General features: G+C 33.9%; 2 protein-coding genes across 2 annotated transcripts in view; both read right to left on the bottom strand.

Annotated features, from left to right (window-relative positions):
- Smp_143610 (hypothetical protein) overlaps positions 1 to 11,090 on the bottom strand; it is a gene marked incomplete at its 5' end in the record, with an annotated part of 69,102 nt that extends 58,012 nt beyond the window's left edge. Inside the window, 5 exons of the mRNA XM_018796295.1 lie at positions 4,622 to 4,803; positions 5,002 to 6,150; positions 8,646 to 8,655; positions 9,189 to 9,348; positions 10,921 to 11,090. Of these exons, the coding sequence (XP_018650522.1) occupies positions 4,622 to 4,803; positions 5,002 to 6,150; positions 8,646 to 8,655; positions 9,189 to 9,348; positions 10,921 to 11,090 (1,671 nt within the window). The remainder of the gene's footprint in view (positions 1 to 4,621; positions 4,804 to 5,001; positions 6,151 to 8,645; positions 8,656 to 9,188; positions 9,349 to 10,920) is intronic.
- Positions 11,091 to 11,684: 594 nt separating this feature from the next.
- Smp_143620 (hypothetical protein) overlaps positions 11,685 to 27,659 on the bottom strand; it is a gene marked incomplete at both ends in the record, with an annotated part of 67,976 nt that continues 52,001 nt past the window's right edge. The window contains 7 exons of the mRNA XM_018796294.1: positions 11,685 to 11,717; positions 12,881 to 13,042; positions 14,610 to 15,017; positions 18,750 to 18,893; positions 19,389 to 19,709; positions 20,959 to 21,189; positions 25,104 to 25,340. Of these exons, the coding sequence (XP_018650521.1) occupies positions 11,685 to 11,717; positions 12,881 to 13,042; positions 14,610 to 15,017; positions 18,750 to 18,893; positions 19,389 to 19,709; positions 20,959 to 21,189; positions 25,104 to 25,340 (1,536 nt within the window). The remainder of the gene's footprint in view (positions 11,718 to 12,880; positions 13,043 to 14,609; positions 15,018 to 18,749; positions 18,894 to 19,388; positions 19,710 to 20,958; positions 21,190 to 25,103; positions 25,341 to 27,659) is intronic.

The following is a 27,659-nucleotide window of genomic DNA, read 5'->3' as shown; positions in this document are numbered from 1 at the left end:
TTAAAAAAGTTAATTTAGTAGTGGTAATATAGAAAAGAAAGGTTGTGTATAAGGATATAATACAGAAAGGATAGATATGAAGTAGTTTTAATCTCAAGGTTTAAGGAAGGTAAAGAGTGCATACGCCTGCACCATTGTGATCGATTCTTAGCCATGTCACCTAGAGTCTCCAACCATTGGTCACGCGGACCCTAACCAAGTAGTCTGCATCTACCAACATGGCTCAGACTAGAAGCTAGTGACTTCAAGCACTGATGCTATGTTTTGGTTTGGCCGCCCCTAACTCTCTTCCAACCATCCCCAATACTAGTCAGCATAGCGCGTCGTGGTAATCGGTGTTCAGGCATACATAACACGAGGCCCAACCATCTCAGTCGACGAAGATTCATGACCTCATCAACTGATTTACCATCATTCCCTAATACCCTGTGTCTAACCTCACTATTACTTACCCGGTGATACCAGAAGATGCGAGCAATATTTCTAAGGCATCTGTGGTCAAATACTAGTAACTTACGAGTATCTTCTACTCTTAATGGTCATGTTTCACAGCGGTAAAGTAGAACTGAGCGAACTGCTGCGCAGTATACTCGTCCCTTAATTGATAGGTAGATATCTCGCCTTCGTCATAGGTGACGTAAGTTGGCGAAAGCCAAACGAGCCTTTTGAATCCGTGCTGAGATTTCGTCAGACACCAACCCATTAGGGCTGATCAGACTTCCAAGATAAGTGAAGTTGTCGACGCGTCCGTCTACTTCACTCCCTATCCTTAGTTCAGGTGTTGACGCAGGCCAGTCCTGGAGTGACAATTTACATTTGGATGGGGAGAAACGCATCCCAAACATCCTTGCATTATTACTCAGTTCTAACAGAAGATTCTGCATTTTGTCAGCGTCTTCACCAAACAGGACTATGTCATCTGCGTATTCCAAGTTGATAAATGGACCTCCTGGTAGAAGATCAATTCCTGAAAATTCAGTCAACGAGAGTATTATTTCCAGTAGTAGGTCTATGATGAAGTTAAACAAAAATGGAGATAGTGGACAGCCTTGTTGGACACCATTTGAGGTTGTAAAATCAGATGATAGTTCACCATAAGCTCTCATTCGACTGGTAGTGTTCGAGTAAAGAGCCTTCACAAGGTTTATGTACTTCTCAGGTACACCTTTCAATGACAGACACTGCCATAGAACCTCTCGGTCTACAGAGTCAAATGCTGCTTTCAAGTCAAGAAAAACTATCATTGTCGGACGCCGATAAACATGCCTGTATTCTAAAACCTGACGAATAGTGAATATGTGTTCGATACAGCCACAACCAGGTCTGAAGCCAGCCTGATTTTCTCGTGTTTGCAGTTCGCGAGTCTTAGTTAGGCACCCGATAATTATTGAAGCTAGTACTTTAGATGCCATAATAGTCAAATCAATCCCTCTATGGTTATCACAGGATGGTTTTTATCCTTTCTTATATATTGGGACAGTCAGTGATTGAGACCAGTCAGATGGGATGACATTCAGTTCCCATATTTGGACCAAGATCTTGAAAGACCTCTGAAGACAATCCATCTGGACCAGTTGCTCTTTCTCATTTCAGACTAGCTATAGCTTTTTGAAATTCATTTCGAGTCAAGGTGGCCTATATCAATGTTCCTATCACACTGTTCGAGAATGGTGGGTAACTGTAGAGTAGCTGAAGGCCAGCTGAACTGCTCAATATTGTTCTATCCATCGTTCTTAACGTCTGCACTGAGAACAGATAAGGGTGTCATCTTTTTCCGGGATCGTCTCACTTACACTTGACTTCTTAATTCCGGTTTCTCTTAGTCTGAAAAGTTGTCTTTTGTTACCTACAACTTCTGATTTCTCAATCTCTTTTGATTATGTTGGCCACCACTGCCCACCACCAGACTTTTGGTTAACCTAGATCTGACTTGTTTTCGCTCTTCATCGTGTTCAGAGACTAATGGGATGAGATTAAGAGAAACTGTCAGTGCAACAGTCTTAGTAGAAATCTATTGGTTTTTCGTGACTCTTTGGTTCAAATCACTAATAAATGTCACTGCTGTTTCCACAGATGCTCGTATATATTCACAAACAACATCTGGGTTAGCCTCGTTTACAGAACTGCCTAAATGTGATCTCAGTTGTTCCTGGAATCCACTTTTGGCTTTCTCGTCCCTCAGTTCAATTCTAATGGGTCTTCTTAGCGTGGTTTTTCTGAGTTCAATGAGGCACAAGCAAATGCATGCTCGTGTTGGAGCGTGATCAGAGTCTAAGCATGTACTCCAGAACGAGAGATAGTCTTCTGTCGAGCCTCTCCAACGATGACTGATGGCAATATGGTCTATTTCAGTCCATCGTTGGTTTGTTGCAGGTGGTCGCCATGTTAGACGATGTCTCTCCTTATGCTTAAAATTAGTGTTTGCTAAAAATAAACGATTGTCTGAACACAGTTGCAACAGACGATCACCATTATCTATTCGCTGAGCCGCAATACTAAAACACCCACCTAAATGTCTTCTCTTTGGTTTAAGTACTTACCAGGGCATTAAAGTCACCTGCTACGACTACTATGTCTCAGCGCTTAGCTTTTTGAAGAAGTTCAGATAGCTTTCTGTGAAAGTCATCTTTCACTTCATAATGGCTGCAGTCAGTGGGAGCGTAGGCTGAAACGACGAAAAGGCCACGACGTGTGTCCCTATCCTTCCGAGTTCTTACAGAGCCATTTAGCCGGACAGCACACAGGCGACTGTTAACGGGGACCCACTCTAATAGTGCTTGTTCTACCCTCGTACTAAGTGCTATGCCTACACCTGCAAGTCCACGAGGACCAGCCATCGGGTCGCCAGATACACGGAGGGTGTATCTTGTCGGCTCTCCGTTTTGGCGAGGTGAGGTCAGGTGAATGACCACACTACGATCCTGTATGTGTTTAGAAGACACAGTATACATCAATGGTACGAGATTCTAGGGTCTTAGCCAAAGAGGCCTGCTGGCCGATTTGACATAGGGTATGTAAGTTGAAGGCTCCAATGTGTAGCTGGAAGCGAGGTTTCAGTAAACTTGGGACAGTGTTTTGCGCACTAGAATTGTTAGCCAGTGTGACACTTGAGGAGGAAGCTTAGAGTTGAAAGTCGAGGAAGGAGGAATAATAGGAATTGAGGAGGGAGATTGATTATGAAAATAGTGGTCTTGAGTGTTGTTAAAGGTATGAGGGAGGTTATCGCTTTCCGTTTGCCTAAACCGTGGAAAGGTTCTTCTAGAAGTACCTGAAAATGAAATTAGGTTAGAGGTGATCTTAGTGACCTGAGAGCGTGACCGCAGTGCCTAACGGACAACTGCTTGAGATCGGTCACACCCGACCTTTTTGTAAGTAGTTTTCGTGTTCGCTCCGTACTTGTTGAGACCTTACGGCCGGACACGAAAGTCCGTTGGATAAGGCGACCTGTCTGGTATGGTATCTGATTCATCAGTGACTGATCATTCTATTACTTCTCAACAATTCACCGTAAAATCATCTAATCAGTCACTGTTTCACCATATAACAATGATCTTTTTCCGGGAATAGTAAATATGAAACTAATCAGAACTGTATTATTGAACGAAATCTATAAATTGGACTAAAATTGTGTTATATCCCGATAACAATAATGAATGGTTACTTTGGGATCCATTTATGGACCAATATTATGCACATAATTTTATCTTATATTTCCTAAATAATTAAACTATTCATATTCATGTTTCCTTTCATTGTGAGCTTTATTTTGACCCTTGGACTATCATTGTACGATTTACCATTCCTGAGTTATACCCAGTCTATTAATTACTACTCCCCCTATTCACAGCCATATTTGGCTAAATCTTGTACAAATGTTATTTGCTATTTTATTGGTACGATGTGGTCGGTCTGTTTGGTATATAAACTCAGTATGTTTGTAATATAAGGATTCATACAGCAGAGGCTGTTACTGGTGTTTTGGACTTAACTGGCTGGGCTAGGCAGAAGCATGACCGATACGTACTCAGACTGCTCGTACGGTTTTCGTGTGTCATTGTTCCAATTGATAATTCGCTGCTCTCTGATCGGCGGTCTTATCACGTCATACACTAACAGGCCATCCACTCGGCCATAAGTTATAACAATGACTTAAAATTTAGTGCTTATTGTTAACAAACAAATATGTATGATAATGTACAGTTATAATGATTAGTTGTATTCATTCATTCAAAACAAAAACAATGAAACAACCCTGCAAATTACATTTGAATTTTAAAAAAAACTGAACCACATAGACTATTTAAAATAAACTATAAAATATTGAGTTTGAATTGATATCCTGAATGGATCAGTGTTAGATCACCATTGAAAACTTGGAAGCACTAGACGATCGTTTCGAAACCGAAGATCCTATATTCGATTTCCACATGCGGGATAGTAGATGCATACTTCCGAGAAGTCCCATACTATGACGAAACGGCCACCCAGTGCCTCCAAGTTTTCAATGGTGGTCTAACATTTAACGATTCATAATAGCAATCTAAACTCAACAATCTCCGCATTCCTATACTAATAATAAAATATTAAACAATGAATAAATACTAAAAATAAATAAACATACTTTTAAATGTGACCAACTAGTTAAATTACTAGCTAACCATAATAATTGATTACGATCTTCTGTATATTTTGCATTATGTATCATTTGACGTGCATTATGTGTATTACGTAAATTAATTAAATCATTTAATGAATTAATAAATGAATTGGTTGATGATAATATTTTAGTAGTATTTTCAATTTCTATTAAATATTTATCAATATTAGGTACAAGATTAAGATATTGTGTTAAATAATCTTTTAATTTATTTAATGATTGTGAATGTTGATTAAATGCAATTTGTAATGCTTTTTGTCTTCGATATAAACTAAGAATTTTATTTTGTGCTTTAGATATTTCTGAACTAATTATGATTGATTCAGGTAAATTATTGTCATTACTATCAGTATTTATTTCAGTAGTATCTAATGGTGAAAAATGTGTTAATTCTTTAAATATAACATTTAATGATAATAGACGTTGTTCAGATAATTGTAAATCTTTTAAATAATTATTTACTGATGCATACCATAATGCTAATTCAGCGGCAGCAGCTTTAGCTGATGATTCAGCAGAACCTAATTCAGTAACATTTAAATTACCTTTAGCTAATGGTTGTACACTAGTTATATTGGATAAATTTAATTCTGCATTATTAAGTAATTTGTCAACTTCACGTGTACTTGTATAAAATACTTCCCATTTACCATTAGCTGCACGTAAATTAGCTAATTTAGCATTTAATTCTTGTTTAGCTGTAATAAGTTGATTTTCTAATTGTTTAATTGTTGCATCTAATTCTGAAGCACGTTCTGGTGTGGATCGCATTTTCATAGTTTGTGCAGCATTGATTAATGCTTTTAAATCGGATTCTGCATTGTTTAATGCATCTAATTGTGCTAGAATTGCATCTGTTTGAACACGTACAGCTTCTTGACCAGCTTTAGTCGCTTCTTCAACACTTGCTACAATAACACCAGCAATACCAGATGCTAATGAAGAATCAGCCCATAATTTGGTTTCATTATCAATATGTAGTGTATTAGTAACATTATCAATATCAATTGTACCATCTTTACCAAGTAATGCCATAGTAAAAGCGGCTGTAGTAGACGCACTTGCATGACCATTAATTAAATGTTTTGTACCAGTTAATAAATTTGTAATACGTTGTTTATGCTCTTCAAATGCTTCAAATGCTTCAGCAGTTTGACGTAAAGATTTTAAACCAGTTTCAGCAACTTTATCTACTTCAGCCCAAGTAGCTTTTAATTCATTTTTAGATGGTTCAATCCAATCTAACATTTCATCAGTTTTAACACTTAATCCATGTTGAATCATAGCTAATAAACTAGCATCTCTTTCTTCAGCTAATCGAGCTACCATAGCTTCACGTTCAGCTAATATACGTTTAATTGATTCTAAATCATTTGGTAACATTTCTGCATCTTCTTGTACAGCTTGTTCAAATGCTTCACGAACAACAATTGCTTTTTTACGTTCTGTTACTGCATTAGCACGAAATTCCAATGTTTCAGCTATTAATGGGGCTAATTAAAAAAAGAGATTAATATATAGAAGATCGACTGATAAGTTAGTTTATTGGTATAAAAAGAGTAGAACAGGTTTTTATTTTTAGTAAGTGTTAAGTCTACTTTACTTTCTCTGTCCTTAATCACTTCGCTTCGACTCTTTTGAGTATTATTTTATAGTACTGATTAATATTCAGTTGTATTCCTAGCAATTTCTATGCGTGTGCTGTAGCGCAAGTGTATCATGTATTATTCCAAAATATTTACACATACTTATAACATTTCTTGTATTTTTCATTATAATCACTTTCTCTCAATCCTTGCAGCAATTATTCGCAATCTTCCATAGTCGTTTAATCCTTGTTTAAATGCGACGGATTCAACATTGTTTGTTCTTGGTTTCGTTTTTGCCTATTGAGAAACTCTTATCAAGATTAGATACAGCTATTAGATATCGTTCGCACTATCGTATGTTGTGTTTACTCTTTGTGTTATTATTGCAGGAAACCCTTTTCATTTAAGACTTATAAACGTGGTAAATGCCACAAATACTTCATAAGTTGAGGTTTGTAAATAATTTAAGTACATTATTCAATAAAGAACCCGCCTTTTTAGACAAATCTCTGTTTTGCGAACTCAATTGTGTGATTTAAACGCTTCGATGGATTTAAAAGTAAGTAAACATTCAAAAAATCATTAGCTATTAAAGAGATTTGATTTAATATTCAATATAGAGAAAATATAATTATTGCCCAGTGATATAAACACATATACAACATTACCTGATTGATTGGGTTACAAAAAACAGACAAATAAGTAACTTTCAAAATAGTTATCAATGGATCAAATACAATGATTATTTTATGGGTGTAATGTTCGATTAATCGAACGATTCACTATAGAAGTAATGATTAATTCATGACATTCTCTCTATAACTGAGACGAATAGGTGTCTCAATTTATTGATTTTGAATGTGATTACATATGTATTGTTCTGATATAATATGCTCATAATTTAGTTATATTTGGAGTAAAAAGTAAAGTAATTTACAATAAGAAAGTAGGACTACAAGAACAAGATTTACATCATTTGGTGACGTTAGTTAGAGAACCCAATAAAAACTGGACAATTGTTTCATTATAGTTTAAGGCTCTTCAGAATTAAGCGCCCATGGGTCCATTCGACATGGAAACCTGGAAAATTCAGGTCTCTTGGTGATCTGGCATTATTCAGAGATAAGATCTATCTTTTCAAAGTAATTAGATCTTTACAAACCACTTGGTCCAATAGCAAACAATTTGAATATGTAAGAACTCTCGTCTAAATCAGAGCGAATAGTTTTACAGTATTTGAGCGCCGAGTTGACGTAAGACATTAAATAGGAATATGTGATGCATAATTAGTCCAACCAAATCTTAATTGATTGGCAAAATGTCATTTTAAGATATCAACCTGATTGCCATCCTAACAGTCAGTGAATAAACGTACATATTTATGAATAAGATTCAAACAATTAATTGTAGGGATGATTGTAAAGTGTTTACTCCTAATTCGTATATGCAGTCAGTCAATCAGTTATAGGTAACATAAAACCTGAGTACATATAAGCATTGGCCAACATTACCATACCATATCAATAAAGTGCAATAGAATCAACACGTTGGATAGTAAAGAAGTAGAAGTAATGATAATGTCTACGATATTATAAAGCTAAAAAGCTAAAAAAAACTGTAAAAGACAAACGTATAAAGCATATGAAGTAATCTTGAAACTCATGATCCGTAATCATAAAGTATCTGAATGAATCTGCAGTAATTCAATGAATTTTCAGTCGTTTGACTTGAACTTTCATCTAACCAATAACCTCAGTTATTACGTAAAATCCGAATGATTATTGAAAAATTAGAATTTCCTAGGGCTTTTTTGAAAACCTCAGAATTATTTTGTTGACATATTGGCAGATTACTAGAAATTCAAGGCCAAATAAATAAAAACTTAACAGTCCTTTTCCACAACTGATTAAATCTATTAACTTGAACTTATGGCCTAGTAAGTATCGTAACACCAAGCATTCTCAGACAGACCATATGATATTTTATGGTCAAATAAGTCGCATGCTGTTCTAACGCCATGTGGTAGGTGAGAAACGCAAATATTATTCTACTGTTGTAAGCGAAATATTCCTCTACCTAAGGTTAAAACTATCCATGAACCCCTCCCTCCCTGTAAGTCCGGTAATCTAGATAAGTACGAGTGGTATACGTCACTGTCTTGCATTTCAAGTAATAAAGTTTCATAAAATAAAGTTAGTTTGTTTACTCTGTTTAGCTAGTTGGTAAAGGATTTAGGATGTCTCTCCAACCGAAATTGACACAAAGAATAAAATATCTTTATGTAAAAGTATATTACACTGAGTACTTAACAACCAATCAGGAAAGTGTTTAATTATAAAACAAATAATAATGAGAAGCAGAAGAATTACAGTGAAGAATAGTTTGTTATGACTAATTACCGCTGGCATCCTAATTATTCATCGTAGTGAAACAAAAACTTTAAGTATACATATACAATATCGGATGGGTCAGTGTTATGAGTTAAGCTTATAACCTTTACAGAGTTTTCATCACCAACTAACATCAGCTTTAATCCAATGAAGTTTAGTCATCCTGTTATTTAGAAACTTAAGAAAATTAAGGATGAGATTTAGAGTTAGGAGTTAGATTAGGAGAATATTATCTGACTACTTTATAATAAAAACTATTATTGCATCGGTTAAAAAGCAGTCGAGCTGTACGGTATTCATTAAATGTTAGTGAAATATTTTCAATAACTACATACAAACGCGTACATACACATACATACATAAACAAATCCATGTATACTCACCTCGAGTTAGTACAGAATCCATTTCACTGCCTAAATCTTTCAATGCTCCTAATGCAGCAGTTAATGCAGCTCGTTTTGCTGCTAACTCTCCAGCTGATACACCACCATCTAATGATAAATCAACTAACATTAAATTTAATTTATCAGCTAATGCATTTTGTTCATTCACCATGCCAGTCATTTCTTCAAATCTCGATAGCATGGCACGATAACGTGAGGCTAATTCAATGGCAGTTTTTTCATCATTATTCTTTGTATTAGATGGATCACTTTGTAAATGATTAAATAATTTTTCAACTTCATTTGTCCAATCTAATAAATGATTTAATCTAATTGTGTAAACAAAACGAAAAAATGGTTGAAAGAATACAAGTTGAAAAATATTTTTTTTGAATAAATTATGAATTTTAGAAGGTACATTTGATAATCACATTCATCCATGATCATAAAAGACATTCATTGATTTACAACCAATCTGACAAGACAGATATGTAGGATACGTCAGTAGATATAAGACAAATGCTGTCTTCAAAGGAACTTCTACTACTGGTTAGTTTTTTGCAAAGTGGCAATATCTTTTTCCCTACTAAAGTAAGAGGATGAAAATGAATGTCTGACAAATGAAGTAGGTTGGTAGATAGGGAATAGGAAACTTGGAAGAATTAGGAAACCTTAATTTCAAACAAATGATCCTCATCGATTCCCGGGACCTTTAAAAAAGATCAACAGAGAATGGAGACACTGTGGTTATCGATTACAACATCACGTTACATAATAACACTATTCTAATGTCCGTCAAAAATTCTGAAGAATAGTAACATTCAATGTTAGCACCTTTAAGCAAGTCAAAAAAGGACTGGTTCATTGTTCGACCTGTTTTCAATGGTTGTTTGTTCAAAGTTAATCCATGATGTAAATTATCTTCGATCCTAATAGATAATCAGTTTTTGTTGAGTGACTGATTTTCAGGAGACGATTTTTTCTAACTCTAGTGAGGAATTTTGACTAGTGGAGTCCGACTACGTTGGAGATGAGACAATTGTCATTTATGATGATGTTTAATAATTGCACAATACTCAAAACTGATCATTCGATGTCAGCTAACTGATCTGAAGATAAAGTACTCGCAGTAAAGTTTGTATTCGATCGCTGGCAGAATGTAAGTGTATACGACTAAGAAATCTCGTACTGTTACGAAATATTTGTCTATTACTCTCTAGTTTTTAATAAGTGTTTGGTTTACCTGATGAAAAGAAACCTATGGTGATAATTTTATTCAGGAACATAACTCTTCAAAAATACCATTTTAGCCAACTTGAAATGTAAGTCGGGAAACAGTTAAACGATTGACACTAACCTGTTAAACAACATCAATAGGAAATAATTAGACTAATTAGCAAATCTGAATCAAAATCTATTTTATTGATCAACAAGAGTCAAACCATTTTGAAATTTAAGCTCATACCACTTCCTATCATACCTTCGGGCGTGGGGGGTCATTTGTTTTTGTTTCTTTTTTAGCAATGTTGAATAAGAAACGAATATTATTACTATTTCAACATCCACCAATAGTATTGTAGTGAACGAGAAGACAAAAGGGGACAATGAAGTGCATTTGAACACAAAATTATAGAATTTCTTAAAAAAATATGAGAACTGTACAGTAAATACTTCATTTGCAAAATTCCAATCAATTGTCTCAGATTTGATTGTTCCTTCGTTTCTCTGTTCTCTTTCTCTTCTCTTCGATCTTCTTAACCTTCTGCCGTCAGACATTTCACTTTTGATTGGTGATACATACTACTTATATCTGTGGACATCAATAGCACACACCACAATATTGACTTAATAAATTTAAAATAATATTTCAGCCTAAAGAATGAAACTTTATCAAAACTTACTTATCATCAAAATCAGCCCATTGTTCCGGTAGATTACGTAATCTGACAGCCATTTTGCCAACACGTTCAGTTAATAAATTATATTCTTGTTGTAGTTGTGTTGTACGTTTATTATAATAATTTGTATCATTTTGAAATAAACAAGACATTTGTTCATCTAATTCACGCATTTCACGCAGTATATCTTCACAAATATTATAAAACTCTGCATTTTTAAATGAAGACTGTAAATAAAATATTTTTGTATTATTATCAGAATGGGGGGTTTGTGGAGATTGTAGTAATTTAATAGCTGAATGCATGAATCGACTTAAGTAAAACCACCATGGAAAACATGGAACCACTAAACGGCCTTTTTATCCTAGTATGGGAATCCTCAGCAGTGCACATCTACGATCCTGCACGCGAACACTTAACCTCTAGACCACTGAGCCGGCAGTTACTCACTGAAGACAATGGTGGACGGTCGCGCAATATCGTGCATTGGTTGGAGTTAGACATTAACACCGTTGGATGCCGGACGCTGATGGGTCCCATACTAAGACGCGACGGCCGTCCAATGTTTCCATGTTTTCCATTGTGGTCTAGCTTAAATTTACTCATGAATTCAACTAGTTTCGTATTGATTTTAAAAAAATAATAAATCACTTAATAATCAACAATGGCTTCTTTATTCATTGTTATTTCAAATTAATAAAAATACACAATGTTTAATAGTGAATAATTAAAAAACAAATACTAGCACGAGACAATTTAAAGACAAATTAATTGTTTCGAATTGACAGACGATAAGGAATCTGTGAAATCGACAGTAAAAAATAGGATATTATGCGTTCGACTGTGTACATACAAACTATTACTCATGTAATTGAACAGTGAATAACGCTGAGATTAGCTGCAGCATTTTATGTGATGATGGCAAATCATTCAATGAGGCTATTAACTACTATGTGATACTCAAACACTACTCATGCCTACATCGTCCAAAGCAATGCTAGTTAGTATGGAAGCAGATTGAAAGAAGTTGAAGACTAGCTCTATATCAAAAAATGGTATCAGTTCATGAAATCAATGATTATTGTTAATGTGAGTTGTACCATGAAATGTAGATTTCATGATGAAGGTTCGTGTGGTAATCTTAAATTTACGTGAGAAGAAAGAAAACATTGGATGAAGCTGATTACTGGGGTACAGATGAATTGTAATAATTATGATTTCTGTCCTTCAATGATATTTGTCTTTTACTGTCATCGTTAATAATAATATTAATGATAATGACAACATTGTTATCTAAACTACAATGGTTCTAATTTTCGCTTATTGTATTTATATCAAACGTGGTAAGTCTTATATTATGTAAATGATAAATTGGACATTTGGAATTGCAAAGATTACTTTCTCCAAAATGAAAGTATTTAAATTTGTCAGTGGGTTTTATAGTAATTACAGTTGACCTATGGGAAAATTGTCAATATCTAATGTAAATTGGGTGAGACTACAATTTATGGACGACCTTTGAGCGACGCTGAAGTGACCTTGAGAGTGTACACCAACTAACCAGAACTAAACGACGGTTATAAACCAGTGTGGGAAAGTAGGATTATGATTTACGATGGATGGTTAGGATTAGGAATTAAATTTAGTTTTCATCACGGACTGACGTAAACTAAAATGCCAAAACACTATTTAGCTAAATGAATGAATAAGTTTCGCGCCAAAATTCAAGTCCTGTTATCGTATATCTGATTGGTTAGTCCATAAATTATAGTCTAGCCATAAATTGTCTTATAACTATTTTAACCACTGTGAATAGGTTATTCATTTTTGTCCTTGAAAAAATACCCAATGAATTGGCAAATTATTTAAGAATATATATTGAAATCTCAACTAGCTCCACTACACTTTTTGATTTATAGGTTAGTTTGTAGAAAAAAACTTCAAAGATCAAAGACTGAATTACCTCATGATCAGACAATATACTAGCCAAATGTTCACCAGATGTCATTCGAAATTCTTCATCATTTAAAATTTTATTAGTATTATCTAATTGTTCACGTAGACGAGCTTCTAATAAAGCATATTTAAGTTCATATTGACGTCGAGTAGCTTTAGACATCAACTCCTGCAATAAGAAATAACAAGAAAAAAACAGAAAATATACTGATATTAATATCTCCGCCTCCTTACCTTTCCAAGACAATTCAACACTAACAAATTACAACAATAAGGATGATGAAAGAACGTGAATAAGCAGACGAGTATGCAATAACCAATAAATAGTATGTGTTCGTTATTAGTTTAAAACGATAGTTTGGGGTTAACTTGCTAACGGCTATCTGGGCTCAGGAGCTCAATGAATAACATGTCATGATTTAAAGCAAAAAGCCCTGGGTTCGAATCTCAGGGAGAACATCAAGAATATGACATGGATACATCTATATGACGAACATAGAATAGGACGAAACGAGTGTCCTGCATTCCTCTACAAACCACTATCGAAAGTTGATAAAAAGATAATCAGATAGATCCCATATAGCTTAAGCAACCAACCAACATCCTAAGCACGATGTTTTAAAAGCTAGATTCGAAATTCCGTCATTAGATTCTACCACTGTAGTTGTGAAATCATTACATCATCAATTGAGAATCGTTAGTTCACAGACAATGTAATAATAATAATAATCCAATAACTTCAAGTCTTGTCCTATTAGCGTCATGGATAGACGTTAAGGTTGAAATCATCCCATCTAATTCCTTGTTTGCCTACATTGGACGACTCATTACCTACCTTAGAATACAATAGTGGGGTTATCATACACGTTTGTATATAATAAATTGAATGCAACTGACATTGAAATCCAGGAGGCATGTTCCGTCCTATTTGGTACTCTTCAGATGTATATATCTGGATCACAGAGTTGATGTACACACGAGGAAATCAGAAAACTTATCAATCATAGGATTATCCAAGCAATTACAAATTAAATTAAAATTCACACCTTTTGTAAAATTGAGTAGCCATATACACATAGTATATCATTAGATGATACATTAAGCGTCTTCAGCGAATTGTACTGCGTTCGAGTCTTAACGCGAACATGAATCCAAGAATGCAAGTACCTCCAGCTGAGTCTCAAATGGCACGAAACACGAGCCCTAGATTTCTTTTCTGACCCCATTATATCTATTCTATGCAAACAATAATTTAGGATCTGAATGTTGCAATAATTAACATTTTCTTTTTTTAATACAGCTCACATTAAACAGAGTCAATGTGAGTCAACACTGAGCGAATTGATCAAACGTTTAAACGTATCAGAATGATAACTACAGTACAATAAAGAGTTACTCAGTAGAGTAATTAAGTAGTAAAACGTTTTTCATAGAATTTGTACGTGATTAGAGTTGAAAGTTACTCTACAGATCTAATCATTGTACACAAAAATGGTTTGAAATGAGAGAATCTTACACCTTTGTGAAATATTCTCTTACTGTGATGTCTGGAGATGACATTCAAATATATGTCAGTTAATAATCGAGACTTCTAATCCATAAATTTTCATAGTAGTAATATATACAATCGGTGACCCTGATGTAGTATATAACCTCAAAAACTCTAACCAATTAATCATTTTTAAGAAAAGTGAGTATCACACGTCTTTGAACAAAATAAATTGAAATATCCTTACATCAAATCGATCACGAAATTTAGTCACTTGATTTGCTGCTTCCAACAATATATTCATACTAACTTCATCTGGTTGAATCATTGGATTAGCAGAATTTTCAACCAAATCTTCTTCGTTACCTGAGAATAATTCTACTAATCTATCATAACTTCTATTCAATTCAATTAAACAAGCTTGACCAGCTGTTTGTGTTTTTCTTAAAAATTCTTCATTTGCAATTAATTTATCTTGAATAACTTCTGTATTAGGCAATTGTTCTTCAAAATCAAATGATGTATCAATCTGAAATAGACGTTCTGCTTCGTCTAACCAATCAGATATATTTATTATAGCATATGAAAATGATTGTTCAGCTGATTTTCGTCTATCTAACTCAGTTTCATAACATTTAGCTACAGTACGCATAGCCTAAATAAGATAAAAGAAAGTGGAAAAGTAAACATTAATAATAAAAAAGAGGAATGTTACACGATGTATATAAAATATCTTAGTGCGTTTAATGCGTCCAGATTTTGGTAATTGGACCCTAAGTTTGGAGCCCGCTTCACTGAATTTATGGCTCCAATCGATTTACGGCTATCTTCCGATATCATTGGTAGGCAACCGACTTACAAACAACACTGTTAGAGAATCCACTGTTCACAGCTCCTCAGCTTCTCAAAACTAGTCACTGGAAAGTATGTGATTACGATTAGTATGAGAGGATTATAAAGACCTGGAATTTCTGAGACCGATCACCGATAGTAGGGTCGAAAATACACACAGCTACCCAGTGATTCCTGGTTGCGAAATTGGTTTAACTAAGATCAGTCCATAATGTAAACTTCTAAATATCTTCAATTATTCAGTAAAGCTGTTTTGTCATTTAAGAACTATGTTATGATGAGAGATCTGCTTCATACGATCATTCCAGTTTTCTTCTATTAACCAATCATGGCGTTAGAAAATAGTCTTGAATGCAAAAACAAGTACTGATGATTTAACGTTTCTTCAAATACAAACAATGTAATAATTCCTTTACAGATGATTTTTCCACGGATTGAGGTTAGATGGAGATGCATGTATGTTATATAGTGACTAAGTCAGTAGCTTGTACCTAGTAGTTAATGATCTCTCAGTTCGATAATATTCATACTTCTTTTCATTAAGGTCCCGTATTACTCCGTTATCCACAAAAATGATTGGATTTTGACCAATCATAGTGTATGTGCATTATGAGAGACAAGACATTAATGATCATGAGTTGTTTTTGACAAATGGATTGTGGCTAAAAGTGGAAACCGGGACACGCGTTTGAATCTATTTAGAACTTGTCGGTTGGATGTACTTGAATGCCAGTGTTGTTCATATTTTGAACTCAAATGCAGTACTGTTGTGGTGTGTGCTACTTATATCGACATAACGCTAGTCATGAAAAGAATGTCTGTCAGCAGAAGATCAAGAAGATGGAATAGGAAAGAAAGGGAACAGAAAGCAATTGATATGGAAGTGAAGTAACAGTGAAGTCTGGGACGATTGATTGATATTTGTAAAAGGGATAGTCAAATTTGAGACAATTGATTGATATTTTGCAAGTTAGGTATTTAATGTATGATTCTCAAATTTTACTAAGAGATGCTGTAGTTTTGTGCTCAGTTACATTCAATTATCCTCACCTGTGTTCTCGTTCTCTACACTATTCGTTTCAAGCACTACTGTGTCATCCACTGAACTACTACTGACAAACATAAACAAGAACACTAATATTCAGGCACATCTAATTGAAGAGTCGCAAGATAAGACGAAACGTGTATCCTGCATTCCACTGTTAGGAACAACCCATCATATTCAATGTAACGCCTATATATCCGTTTCTATTCATCTCTAAATTTGTGGTCATTTACTTAAGAAAAAACAGTACCAGTAACAATATTCAACTTTCTATTTATAAAATAGTTTTCTATCTTCCAATTACAAATAAATAAAAAAAATTAAGGAGAGAGAATTAAATTACAATTATGATTTACTTATTTAGTTTTATACTGAAGCTGCCAATAAGCAGTAGTCGATTGATGACCGTAAATATCATCTAACTTAATCAACCGTCTGCAAATTTAACTTAAGGGGGAAACACAGAAGGACGAATGTGACTACTACCCTCTAGTATTACTACTACTACTACTACTAACAATAATAATAATATCGGAAATATGAAAGTAACTGTAAAGGAATCAATTTTACTATTCTAAAATATCATAAATTTTATGGAAGAGTAGAAAGGTAAATGAGAGCACATTTTATTGAAAGCTCTTTAAATGCTTTCCTAGTTCAATGAATTCGCGAAGGAGGTAGAGCAGTCGGTGTATAGTTAGGTAGCTGATGGTAATATTCCACAAGTTGGATGAGTGTAACTCAAAGTTGAGCACGTAAACCTATGCCATTGGTAAACTACACTTTGGCCAAAAAAACCGAAACTAGAAATCAAAAGTAGAAGCACAAAACTAATTCACCGCTATTCTCCTTCTTCTTTTACTAAATATTTAACATCTGATTATATTATAACATTTTATTATTCGTGACTTTTGATATACGGATTCGTCCTTATGATGATTAATCATGTGCTCACTGGTGACTAGTTTCTAGAGCGTATTCTTGCAGTTTTAGTAAAAAGCCATGAAGCCGTGTGAAGCGGTTCTCCACCAAAGACAATGGAAGAGGGTCGTGAATTATCATGGATTGAGGGATGACGGCTCAGCGATCTGAAGGCTGTGTTTGCGCAATACTGGAGGTCCTGGGTCCGGTTTCCTCGTGCGGGGCCGTGGATGCCCACTGATGAAGAGTCCCATAATAGAACATTTACAAAACCATGTTCGTTGTAATGTTGATTATGACTTCAATCACATAATTTGTATCTCTTATTGATAGTTATATATTAGTTTGGTTTTGGATCTAATTATCCAATCGTCCACTTTTTCATTGCCGTTACGTAGTGTCTTGTTTTCATTGTGATTAACAGTAACTATAATCTCACAACCTATACTCCATATGAACGCTTTTTAAAACATGTAAACGAACGTCAATTTCAACTATGTTTAATAACACATTTGTTTCCTATTCCGTTCCATCTCAAACATCAATCTCAATTTTACTGACTAAACTATATCTTTGCTTACAACTATATTACTCCTTGTAGTTTTATATTGTGTTGAAGTTGATGATGGGAAACCTTAATTAAAATGAATCCATTATATTCAACAATATCTTGTTGTTCTTATTTTGTTTATCCCGGCAAAGTACTTTGATAAAAAGTCGAATAGTAATAGTAAGAATGTAAAGAGAGATTATTGAAATTATGTAGGAAGATAAAAAATTAAAAATTTCTATCCTCCCCCCCATCGGCCAAGTATGCCTTGTGTTTCAGGTTGAATAGGAAGAGGGATTGCACAAAATGCTTTATGGTACATAGATCCAGTTTACGGTTGTATACTCTGATAACTTTGGCGTTATGCATCAGGCTGACACGTAAATCAAGACGTATATATGATAAGATATAGTAGATAACTCAAAAAGCTTCATTCAAGTCTATTTGATATCCTTTGCGATCAAGGACACAATAAAACAGCTCTAAATCAATCTTAATAGTCTTTTGTTACCCAGGCCAGTTATAATTCTGAATTAGGATAACGGAGTAGCGGAATTGTAAACCCTATGTAATTAGCTTTACAAGGGCAGTTGAATCGATAAACGCAAATACATTTAGCGAATTTAAGCAGTTTGTTTTTGTGATTCTAACTATCAACGGACTTTAGTATACCATATTCAGCTTCACTGTAATGAATATCTTAATTTTTGTGTCAATATCTCACAATTAACACATAATTTTTGAATTGTATTTACAAGAACAAAACAGACTAGATAAAAGGTTGACCATTGGAATAGCTTGAAATCGCTCATAGTATAAGATGATGAAGTTGTTCTCTATTCGAGATTGATGAATTCAACGTTAGGTGTTCCAAAATAAAACTTATAAACAAAATATTACTAAACAAATTAACTACATAGGATGGGTGAAAATTCAGTTCATCTCATCATTATGATGAGTTAAAAAAAAAAGCAATAATCCTAACAAAAGGTCTGACGAGAACAAAGCATCAAACTCACTTCAACTTTACGACGAGCTTCCGCAGTAGCTAATTCCAACTGACTAATATCAATATGTTGTAGACCAGATTCTTTTAAGTCATTCAATCGTTTCTCAGCTTCAATTAACGCTTTTTCATGCTCTTCTAAAGCTGTGAAATGACCCTACACAATAGTAAAAAAATTAATCTTTATTTAAGTCGGAAGAAATATAAGGGAAACATTTTATTACTCTACAACTGTAATCAAACCATCGAAGGAATATTTTTTTAACATGACGATGCCCCACATGGAATATTAAGAACAATCACGAATCTTTAGAAAAAATCTACAAGTTTTAAGCTGGTATTCTTTAATGATTAGATAGTGTCCTTATTGCTGTTCACTTTATATTACAATACAAAAAAATTCGAGTCCTGTGTGCGGGATGTTGGATGTACACTGATGAGGAGTCTCATAACGAAACAACCGTTCAGGGCTTCCAGGTTTCCGACGGTGGTCTTGATGAATTAGGCAGAAATTAACCGATTATTGTCGTTAGTTTTAAACGAAAGAGTTAAAATATATCAACAATACACATGACATTAAGTAAGGTTTGGTAAGACAATATAACTCAAAGCTGAAAACTAATCAGTAATAATTTAAACAAAAGAAAATTACTTTCAACTTTGACATAGCTTCTTCTGTTGTTAAATTAGTCAAATCGAGATTAGTTTCAATTGATCCAGAATTTAATATTTCCACTGAAACTTCACTATCTTGTACCCAATCATTAATTGGAGCTAGTTGAAGAGCCAATTCCACAGCTTTCTTAGTTGCTGCTTCAACTTCATCTAATCTTGCTTGAACAGATTGATTAGCTAATCGATCTAATTTTTCACCAGCGGCACGAACCGCTGCCATAACAGCTTCAGCTTGTTCCATATCTGCTTGACCAGCTTTAGCAGCTGTCATTAGTTCCTCAGCTGTTTTTAAAGCTTCCTATTAATACACACAAGAAAATTGGAATCATTTAAGTTGGAAATATGATATTCCATTTGTGTTGCGTATGAAACAATCACTGACATATGTATTCGAAATGCAATATTATTAAGAACTCTTCTAATGTCTAGAAATTTCAAGTATCCATAAAATTAAAGCACTGATCATGTGAAAATCTGAATCAAGTATTATTTAAAAAAACATGGGATAATTGGACGGAAACTTGTTTTTAATGATTTCATCATCAGGTAGAATTTGTTAAGTCTTGAGATTTGTCCGGTACAGGATATGGTAATTGCAAATTATTGTCAATCTGAATAACAATATTAAAACAACAGTGGTTTAAATTTATCATTCATAGACGCCCCTACATTAGTGAACAGTTTTTCACTCCTCAGCACTTTGCACTCCTCGAAACCAGTTATCAAATCATACTGCGAATTTTAAAAACAGTATAGTCAGGAATTATCATTTAAAGCTAAATACAGAAGCCAATAATTTGTGTGGTGATTATCATTTTAATAACAGTGAGCTCTAGTAATCACGCTATCACTAGTTTACATTCTAATTCTCAGTATATTATGTCTTCTTACATATTTAGGTGAATAAAAGTGCTTATCTCGACCATATTGCTCACATATTTCGATAACACAAAAACCAATCACTATATTTTATTGTCCGACGATTAAGAGTGCTACTTGATAAGGATCGGCTGTAAAAGTGTACAACCATGTTACTATTAAACGATTAGTGTTGTTAGATTTTATAAATTAAACGAGATCTTTAACATCGTAATTGACTCTATTAAAATCTTTGTACCATGATTTCGTTTTAATTCTGATAAGGTGATGACAAGTTATTTAGCTTCTGTAAATAAAATTTCCTGTGAAGATAACTTTGATGGAATTTTTCAGATCCATCTTTCCACAATGATTTTGATGTTATCTGATAAGTTGCTGTCAAATTTAGTTGACTAATCTTGTTGTGTCACAAGGTTAATGCAAGTTATTATGTAAACAGACTCATTCTATTTTGACTTTGTTGAATATCGAGCTTTGTCAGAGCTCCTGTCTTCTTATTGGGTTTTTTTTCGCCGTTGAGAATTTTACTTTCAAAGCGTTGTACGTGTATGTTGCCGTTATGTCAAGTTCGCATTAGTTACTGTTCTTATCAGTAGACTCTGAATTCTTTGTGATTATAATTTACCACAGACTGAACTATTTTCAAGATATAACAAGTATACACTAACCAAATAATCAGTTCGAGCTTTTTCAAGTAACTGTTTACGTGCTTCTTCCAATTGTTGACGATAATCAGCTGTAGCCGCATGAGCTTGATCTAAATCAGTGGTCTCTGGTAGAACAAAATCAGAGACCAATAAAAGTTCAGTTGATTTGATGAATGCATTCAATCGAAGCATGGCTTCAGAATTACGATTTTTCAATTCTTCAGCATGATTTAAATCAACAAATTTGATAACCTATCAAGGAAGGAAAAAAGAGTTCAACATATTGAAGTTATTTACACCTTGATATGATGGTACGTACATATATACAATGAACGTTGAATAACAAACTTTTGCTACGAAAAAGAACCTGATACAATCAATTTAGGTAAAAAAAAAAAAAAAAAAAAAAAAACAAGACAGGTATTGATTGATTTTGAAAGCGAAATGATCGTAGGTATTTATCTCAAAGGTTTTGTATTCTTTAGCTGTTAATACTAAGGACTGGAAATAGATGAGTTTCAATTCGCGAATGTGCATGGTACGTGGATTGCCTTCATTTTTCCTTTTACTCACAAGTTCTCATTATATTTGAATTGTAACTAGCAACAAAGTCCAGGACGACCGCTTCATCTGGTTCAGGATAACACGATCAATACTGGTTTTGTGCCCCCATTGTGAACATCACCATTTGAAGCTAGACATGTATATATGGTTTCCAAGTAGGTCGAAACGTGAGTATTTATTTCGACCGATTTTCAATGATACAAATCTGTACTAAACTTACATAGTTAACATGAAAAAACTAGGCCTCATATAAATGGAATAACTAACCAAATCTGTAAATAAATTGACTATGCTATGAAATTTCAGACTTTTCTTCAAATCAAATAAAAACATAAAACGAATTACTAGTTAACGAACTTTCAGATATGGCCTCGCAGTAAGAACAAGGTTCTGTATAAAATTATTCGAGTCTTAATAAGAGTTAATCAGCGCGAAGTATTGATTTCAATGGCTGGTTTTCTATTGAAGGTAAGTAAGTCATTATTAGTCAACTTATTGATAGGTAGATCACGGACTGACCTTAGACAAATATTGAAAACAAGGGAGCGCATGACAGCTGATTGTCATGTACTAGTATGGGGCTACTCAAGAGTCAGCATCCACGAACTCAGAAGCTATCTACAGTGTGATGTTTTTCCCCACGTCCTTTGTACTTTGTCGTAATATCCATCCGCCGTGGTTTTATTTGGCTAATGATCGCTGGTCCAACAACTGAATGAGAGTGTGTGACATTAAGATTCACTAAGCAAAGTACACTGAGATATCCATTCACGTTTACAATGCCAGTCACAGAGGAATATGATATTGATTATTGTTCTCGGGTGATCAATTAGTGTGTGAATAATACCGTGTCCACAGTTAGATATATCATAGATCAAACTTAAATATTGCCAAACTTTTCACTGTGGAAAAAAAGAAACCAATAAACCATATCAAAAGTACAGATTTATGTACTTGGCTCCCAATCACACTTCAGCTACGACATGTAGTGATAATACACAGTCACTCAACTCAGTGTTGAAGCCTAAAGCCCAGTGTGATTGAAAGTTAAGAAAACCATAATTATTTAATAACATGTGATTTGCAACTAATCATTTATAATACATCCATAAGTGATAAAAACGCATTCGTAAAGGCAATTTCATTTTTTAAAAATATGACAAAACCATCCTGGTTTCTTGTCTACTGGTATTTACACCACCAGCGGTTATAATAAAATCACGGCTTTGGCATTCAGCAATTCAGAAATACATGCACTATGCTATATCTGTATTAAGAGTGGAAATTCAATCGTTAAAGCATTTGATTTTCAACCATTACTAGGTTAAATGTCCCAGTCCCGCCTGCACCTACTTCGATTTGTGCAACCGGGTGCTAACAAATATAGGCGAAAAGGTGAGGCCACAGATATGTACTTTGCTTTACATCTGTACTCATTATCAAAATAGAGGACTACTACCTTTAATCTATTCTCGTTTAATTCTTAGTATTAAAATTTTTATTGAAAGATATAAATCCATACCTATGGCATTAAAACATAACAGAAAGTAATCTTTAAATCTATGGTAGACAGGAAATCCTGTACCTAGTTAAACAACAATAATCGATTAAGTACCCTGTTTAAACTGTCTATATTTCAACTGATTTGCAAATCCTCCCATCCACTTAAAAATGTGATGATATTGTACAATAATTGAGGCAATGGAGTATAACTTTTTTTCGTTTTTTGTCCAAAGTGGATTACTTCATGTGAACTGTACACAATAGGTTGTAAAACATTTCATACAAACATCCCATAATCAGTGGTTGAAGATCGGTAACATGGAGCTTAGAATAGATCACAATGAAACAAATAAATTCATTCCTAATCTTCTACTGACCACGTGTTATGGTATTCTTTCATAGACATTACTCTTCAGCCGGTTTTTTCTTTTATACCATATTTTTCTCATTTTGTATTGTGGGAATTACAGTATTTCTCGTTTACCAGTATAAACAATAGGATCGAGGAATTGAGGTGGTTCCCAATTGTCAAATAAAATCAGTAATACTGAGGACTCAACAGAGTTCATCTGGATGTAACAGTGACGACTCCTTAAATATAACCGGTTGACGATACCGGATACAACAGTGGCGATGTGGATTTGACATAGTCGACCATTAAGTTACAACATTTTTATTGTGCTTCACATTTCCATCGAGATTTTGTGTAGTAAAATGCGTGCACATACTCAGTAAATGATATTGATCAGTAGTGATCTTAACGAAATGGTAGAATACAATTGAATAACGTTCAAGCACAGAAGTTGTTAACGCTTTTATTTAATTTTAAGTAAAACCATATTCATATACATATGCTACTTGAAAGTGACCCTTTTTATAATGATGAGCCGAAAAAATTGGCCGTGAAAAATACATCTTTTTTGATTAGCAAAAAGTTCTTTATCTGTGTGTTTGTGTTTGAGATTAGTGTTATTTAACATTGTAAAGTTATTTCTACGTGGAGGAATGAAGAAACAAAACCATTGTTACGTGTAACCATCACAATCAATAAGAACCAAAGGGAAACTATTTGAATTTACGTAGTTTTTCTACGAATACTCGCTTTTACCTTTGTAATATTGGTTCGACACATATTTTAAATGTTACCACTAACACCGGTAATCTGTGAGAAGAGGTAGGTTGTGTTATTCTAAGTAATGTTTGATTCGAACCTAAATCTTTAGAAAGCTGTCATTACTAGAACTAAAGATCATGATTATAAAGAGCACTACTGTCGCTAAAATACGGTCGGGTCGGTAGTAAAACCCTAACTTTTAGTCTTTTGGTTGGATTTATTCCATTACAACTGTATTCTGTATGTTATTGATTCCCATTAAAGTTGGAATTAGTTCCTTTACTTTGTTTCTTATATTGTCAATATACTCACTTGTAATGCCAATAAAACAAATTGGACTGATTAATTATTTACGTTAAGTCTAATATATCAATGGTAACTGACTGATTATTAAACACTCTGAATACTCTCTATACTATACTGAAAGCCTTTAGAGATTTTGAGAATGACGTTGAAGTTGACTATCCAGAACGTAGATTTGTGAAGGTGGTCTAAGACACCTAAAAATGATGAAACTAGGTAGGACTAAAAGTTTTAACAGGATTAATAAACCTCGTAATGCTAATAATCAATATATTCGGCTGAAAATCATAGTGCCGTATGACCCAAATAAATCCTAACTCTTAATCTCAATCTTCGTAACCTTAATACACCTAACCCAAACTCCAGCAACAAGGTGAATGCAATAGCGTTTTGAATTCGCGCTAATGTTTAATATTAGCCATTTTAATTTTGATTGATCACTTGAGGTCATTCATATAGTATGGTTTTACCCATTTTTTAAACTTAAATCTACTGAATGTTTTCGAACTCTCGGTAATTCTTTAATGAAAAGATAAACATGTACTTTAAATCAACCTATTAAATCATCAACACATTCATGTTTGGAAACGAACATAAAAGGAACCGTATTACCTGAATACGTAAGTACTGATTTACCTACCTGCATACATACAGTACCACACCGCATTATAATAGCACTTACTTCTGTAGTAACTTCAGTCCAATTTTTATTGATATTCTTCAATTCATTGTCTAAAAAAGATGATGTTGTCATATCACAGGTATGCATTAATTCATGTCCAAGATCATTTAAAGCTGAAACACGTGTACGCCATTCTTTCAAATCGTTATATAATTTTTCACGTTCTTCAGCACTTGTACTCTCATCGGCAAGTAGTTTTCTCACTCCTATTAACCAATCGCTTAGATGTAATTTTTCCTTTTATTAAGAATAAAATGTGAAAAGAAAATGAAATAAGAATAAATGTTTAGAAATAAAGAGAAATCTTAAGACTAAAGTAAATTGTTTTATATGTGAAATGGATTGTTATTGACTAAACTACTTTGCCTATTAAATAATGACTGACCAGAATTATTTGAACAAAATACGATAAATACTGAAATAGTTCAACTCCGTTCAGTGTTTGACGGGACAGAAAGAGAGAGGTAGAGGAAGCAAATAAAAAGCAAATCACGGACAATAGACGGTCAGAAAAATGGTGTAAATTAAGTCTCATATTACTAGTGAAAAATTAATCACATGTGAGCTACTGTATTTCATAACACTCAATATGTTGAATGAATTTCTGTCATTCCAAATCTCTAATTAGAACAAGAGTAGTGATAAATATATATAATTATGAAAAATAGATGTCTCATCCTAGTATGAGACACTTGAGCAACGTACACCGATAGCCTGCTCCCTAATAGATAAAAGTTAAAACTTTCAGGCCTCGCGGAGAACATTCGAACATCAGAACCATTGGACAGGAGTCTAGTGGTACAATTCCAACTTCAACAAACTTGCGATATAATGAGGAGACCATTCAACAGCACTGAGGGCAACTGTTGCACTCTATACATATCTGAACTTTACGGGTTATAGATTCCCACCAGAAATTCAGGAACTCATTTCAAAGTAAATCGCTATAATAGTTAACTCGCTCGTGGCCCATCAAATGACATAGGATGTAGTTGCACACATTGATCAACTCTTAGTGAGCTCATAGTTTTGTACTAGTGTGGACTTTCAAAATCAAGTAAAGTAACCGTTAATTTCTACCTCGTTGATATTGGTCTGTGTCTATATACTAAATCCCAACCAACTTCATCAATATAATTACATCAAACATCACTCGAAAGTTCGACTTTAAAATATTACATGTTGTACGTCACAGTTGATAAGAATATATCTTAAAGTAAAATTGGAATTTATGTTATTCTACTGCTTAAATAGTTGGTTCTTGTTCTGACTAAGTTAATAACTGAAATCATATGTATAAATTTGCATATTTTCATTGTAACAAATCAAGGACACATTCATAAACATTTACAAACTCAAAAGTTTTCCAAACTAATAATAATAATAATAATTGTAAGAAATTAAATATATATTATTATCTTCCAACCTGTTTAATTTATCTTACACTATAATAAGATACTGTTAGATACAACCGAATAAACTGAGAAAGACGATTCCACAGGGAATTCTTAAAGATATATATTTCTTCTATAAACTCACTTAGTATTGTTTGTTTACATCTTCCCATTGATGTTTAGGACTGCAACTGCTCAGTCTCTTACTGGCCATATGTGCATACTGTGCGTATTGCCTCGATATAGCCTTAATTCACAAGCATTATAAGAAGAGATGGATAGTGGCTAGCAGTGGAATCCATGACACGCGTTTCGTAAATATGATAGCTTGCACTGATATGTACATTTGTGTAACAGTTCTTATTTTGTTAATGACTGACTGAATCCCAGAAGAATGAATTATGATTTAAATCAAACAAGCATTCAACAAAACATATTTATTGACTTCCAAAAGAACGGCTACACATAGAGATACAAAGTTAATTATATATATTTTAACATTTTTAAGAATTAATACAAATTTAAACATAATGAATGCAGAATATGTAAACGAAAATAATAAACAGAAATCTAAAAGTTTAATTAGACTGGTACAAACAATATTGTAGAATTCTACCAAGACAGTGTGGACTAAATTTAAAACATATGTGAACAGAGATCACAAAGTGAACGGGAAGCTATTAAAACATAAAGGAAAAATAAATGGCGGATGTTAGCAGGATATAGATTGGATGAAAACATGTTCCGTAAAGACGTGTTGAGGCACGCTGATTAGCTATTTCCTCAATATTCCGATCTTGACCTTGTTCTTTCGACATATTTCTAAAATTAAATGACAATAAGCCATGTTAAAATTTTGTCAATTTTAAGCGTGTAAAACTGACAATCATCGAGTAAATGAAACGGTGGCGGTTTCTGTTATAAAGTGAAACTAATTGATTGGTAGTTAAAAACCGGATGTCTCAATATGGCACTTCTCAGCTATGCACATCCTTAGCCTCCCATAAACTTTAACTTGGATCCTACAGTTAATACGCTACTTAAAAACCAACTAGTCGGAATGTCATATGTTCATTTTGAGGCCTAATAATTCTAGGTTCTGTCGCCGGGTAGAACATTAGCGTTCATTCCCGAAATCCTCAGCTTAAACGTATGTCTGTTT

This window comes from Schistosoma mansoni, chromosome 2, assembly GCF_000237925.1.
Source record: "Schistosoma mansoni strain Puerto Rico chromosome 2, complete genome".
Lineage (NCBI taxonomy): Eukaryota > Metazoa > Platyhelminthes > Trematoda > Strigeidida > Schistosomatidae > Schistosoma > Schistosoma mansoni.
Note: the sequence above shows the minus strand (reverse complement) of the source record. Positions and strands in the feature narration are given on the sequence as shown.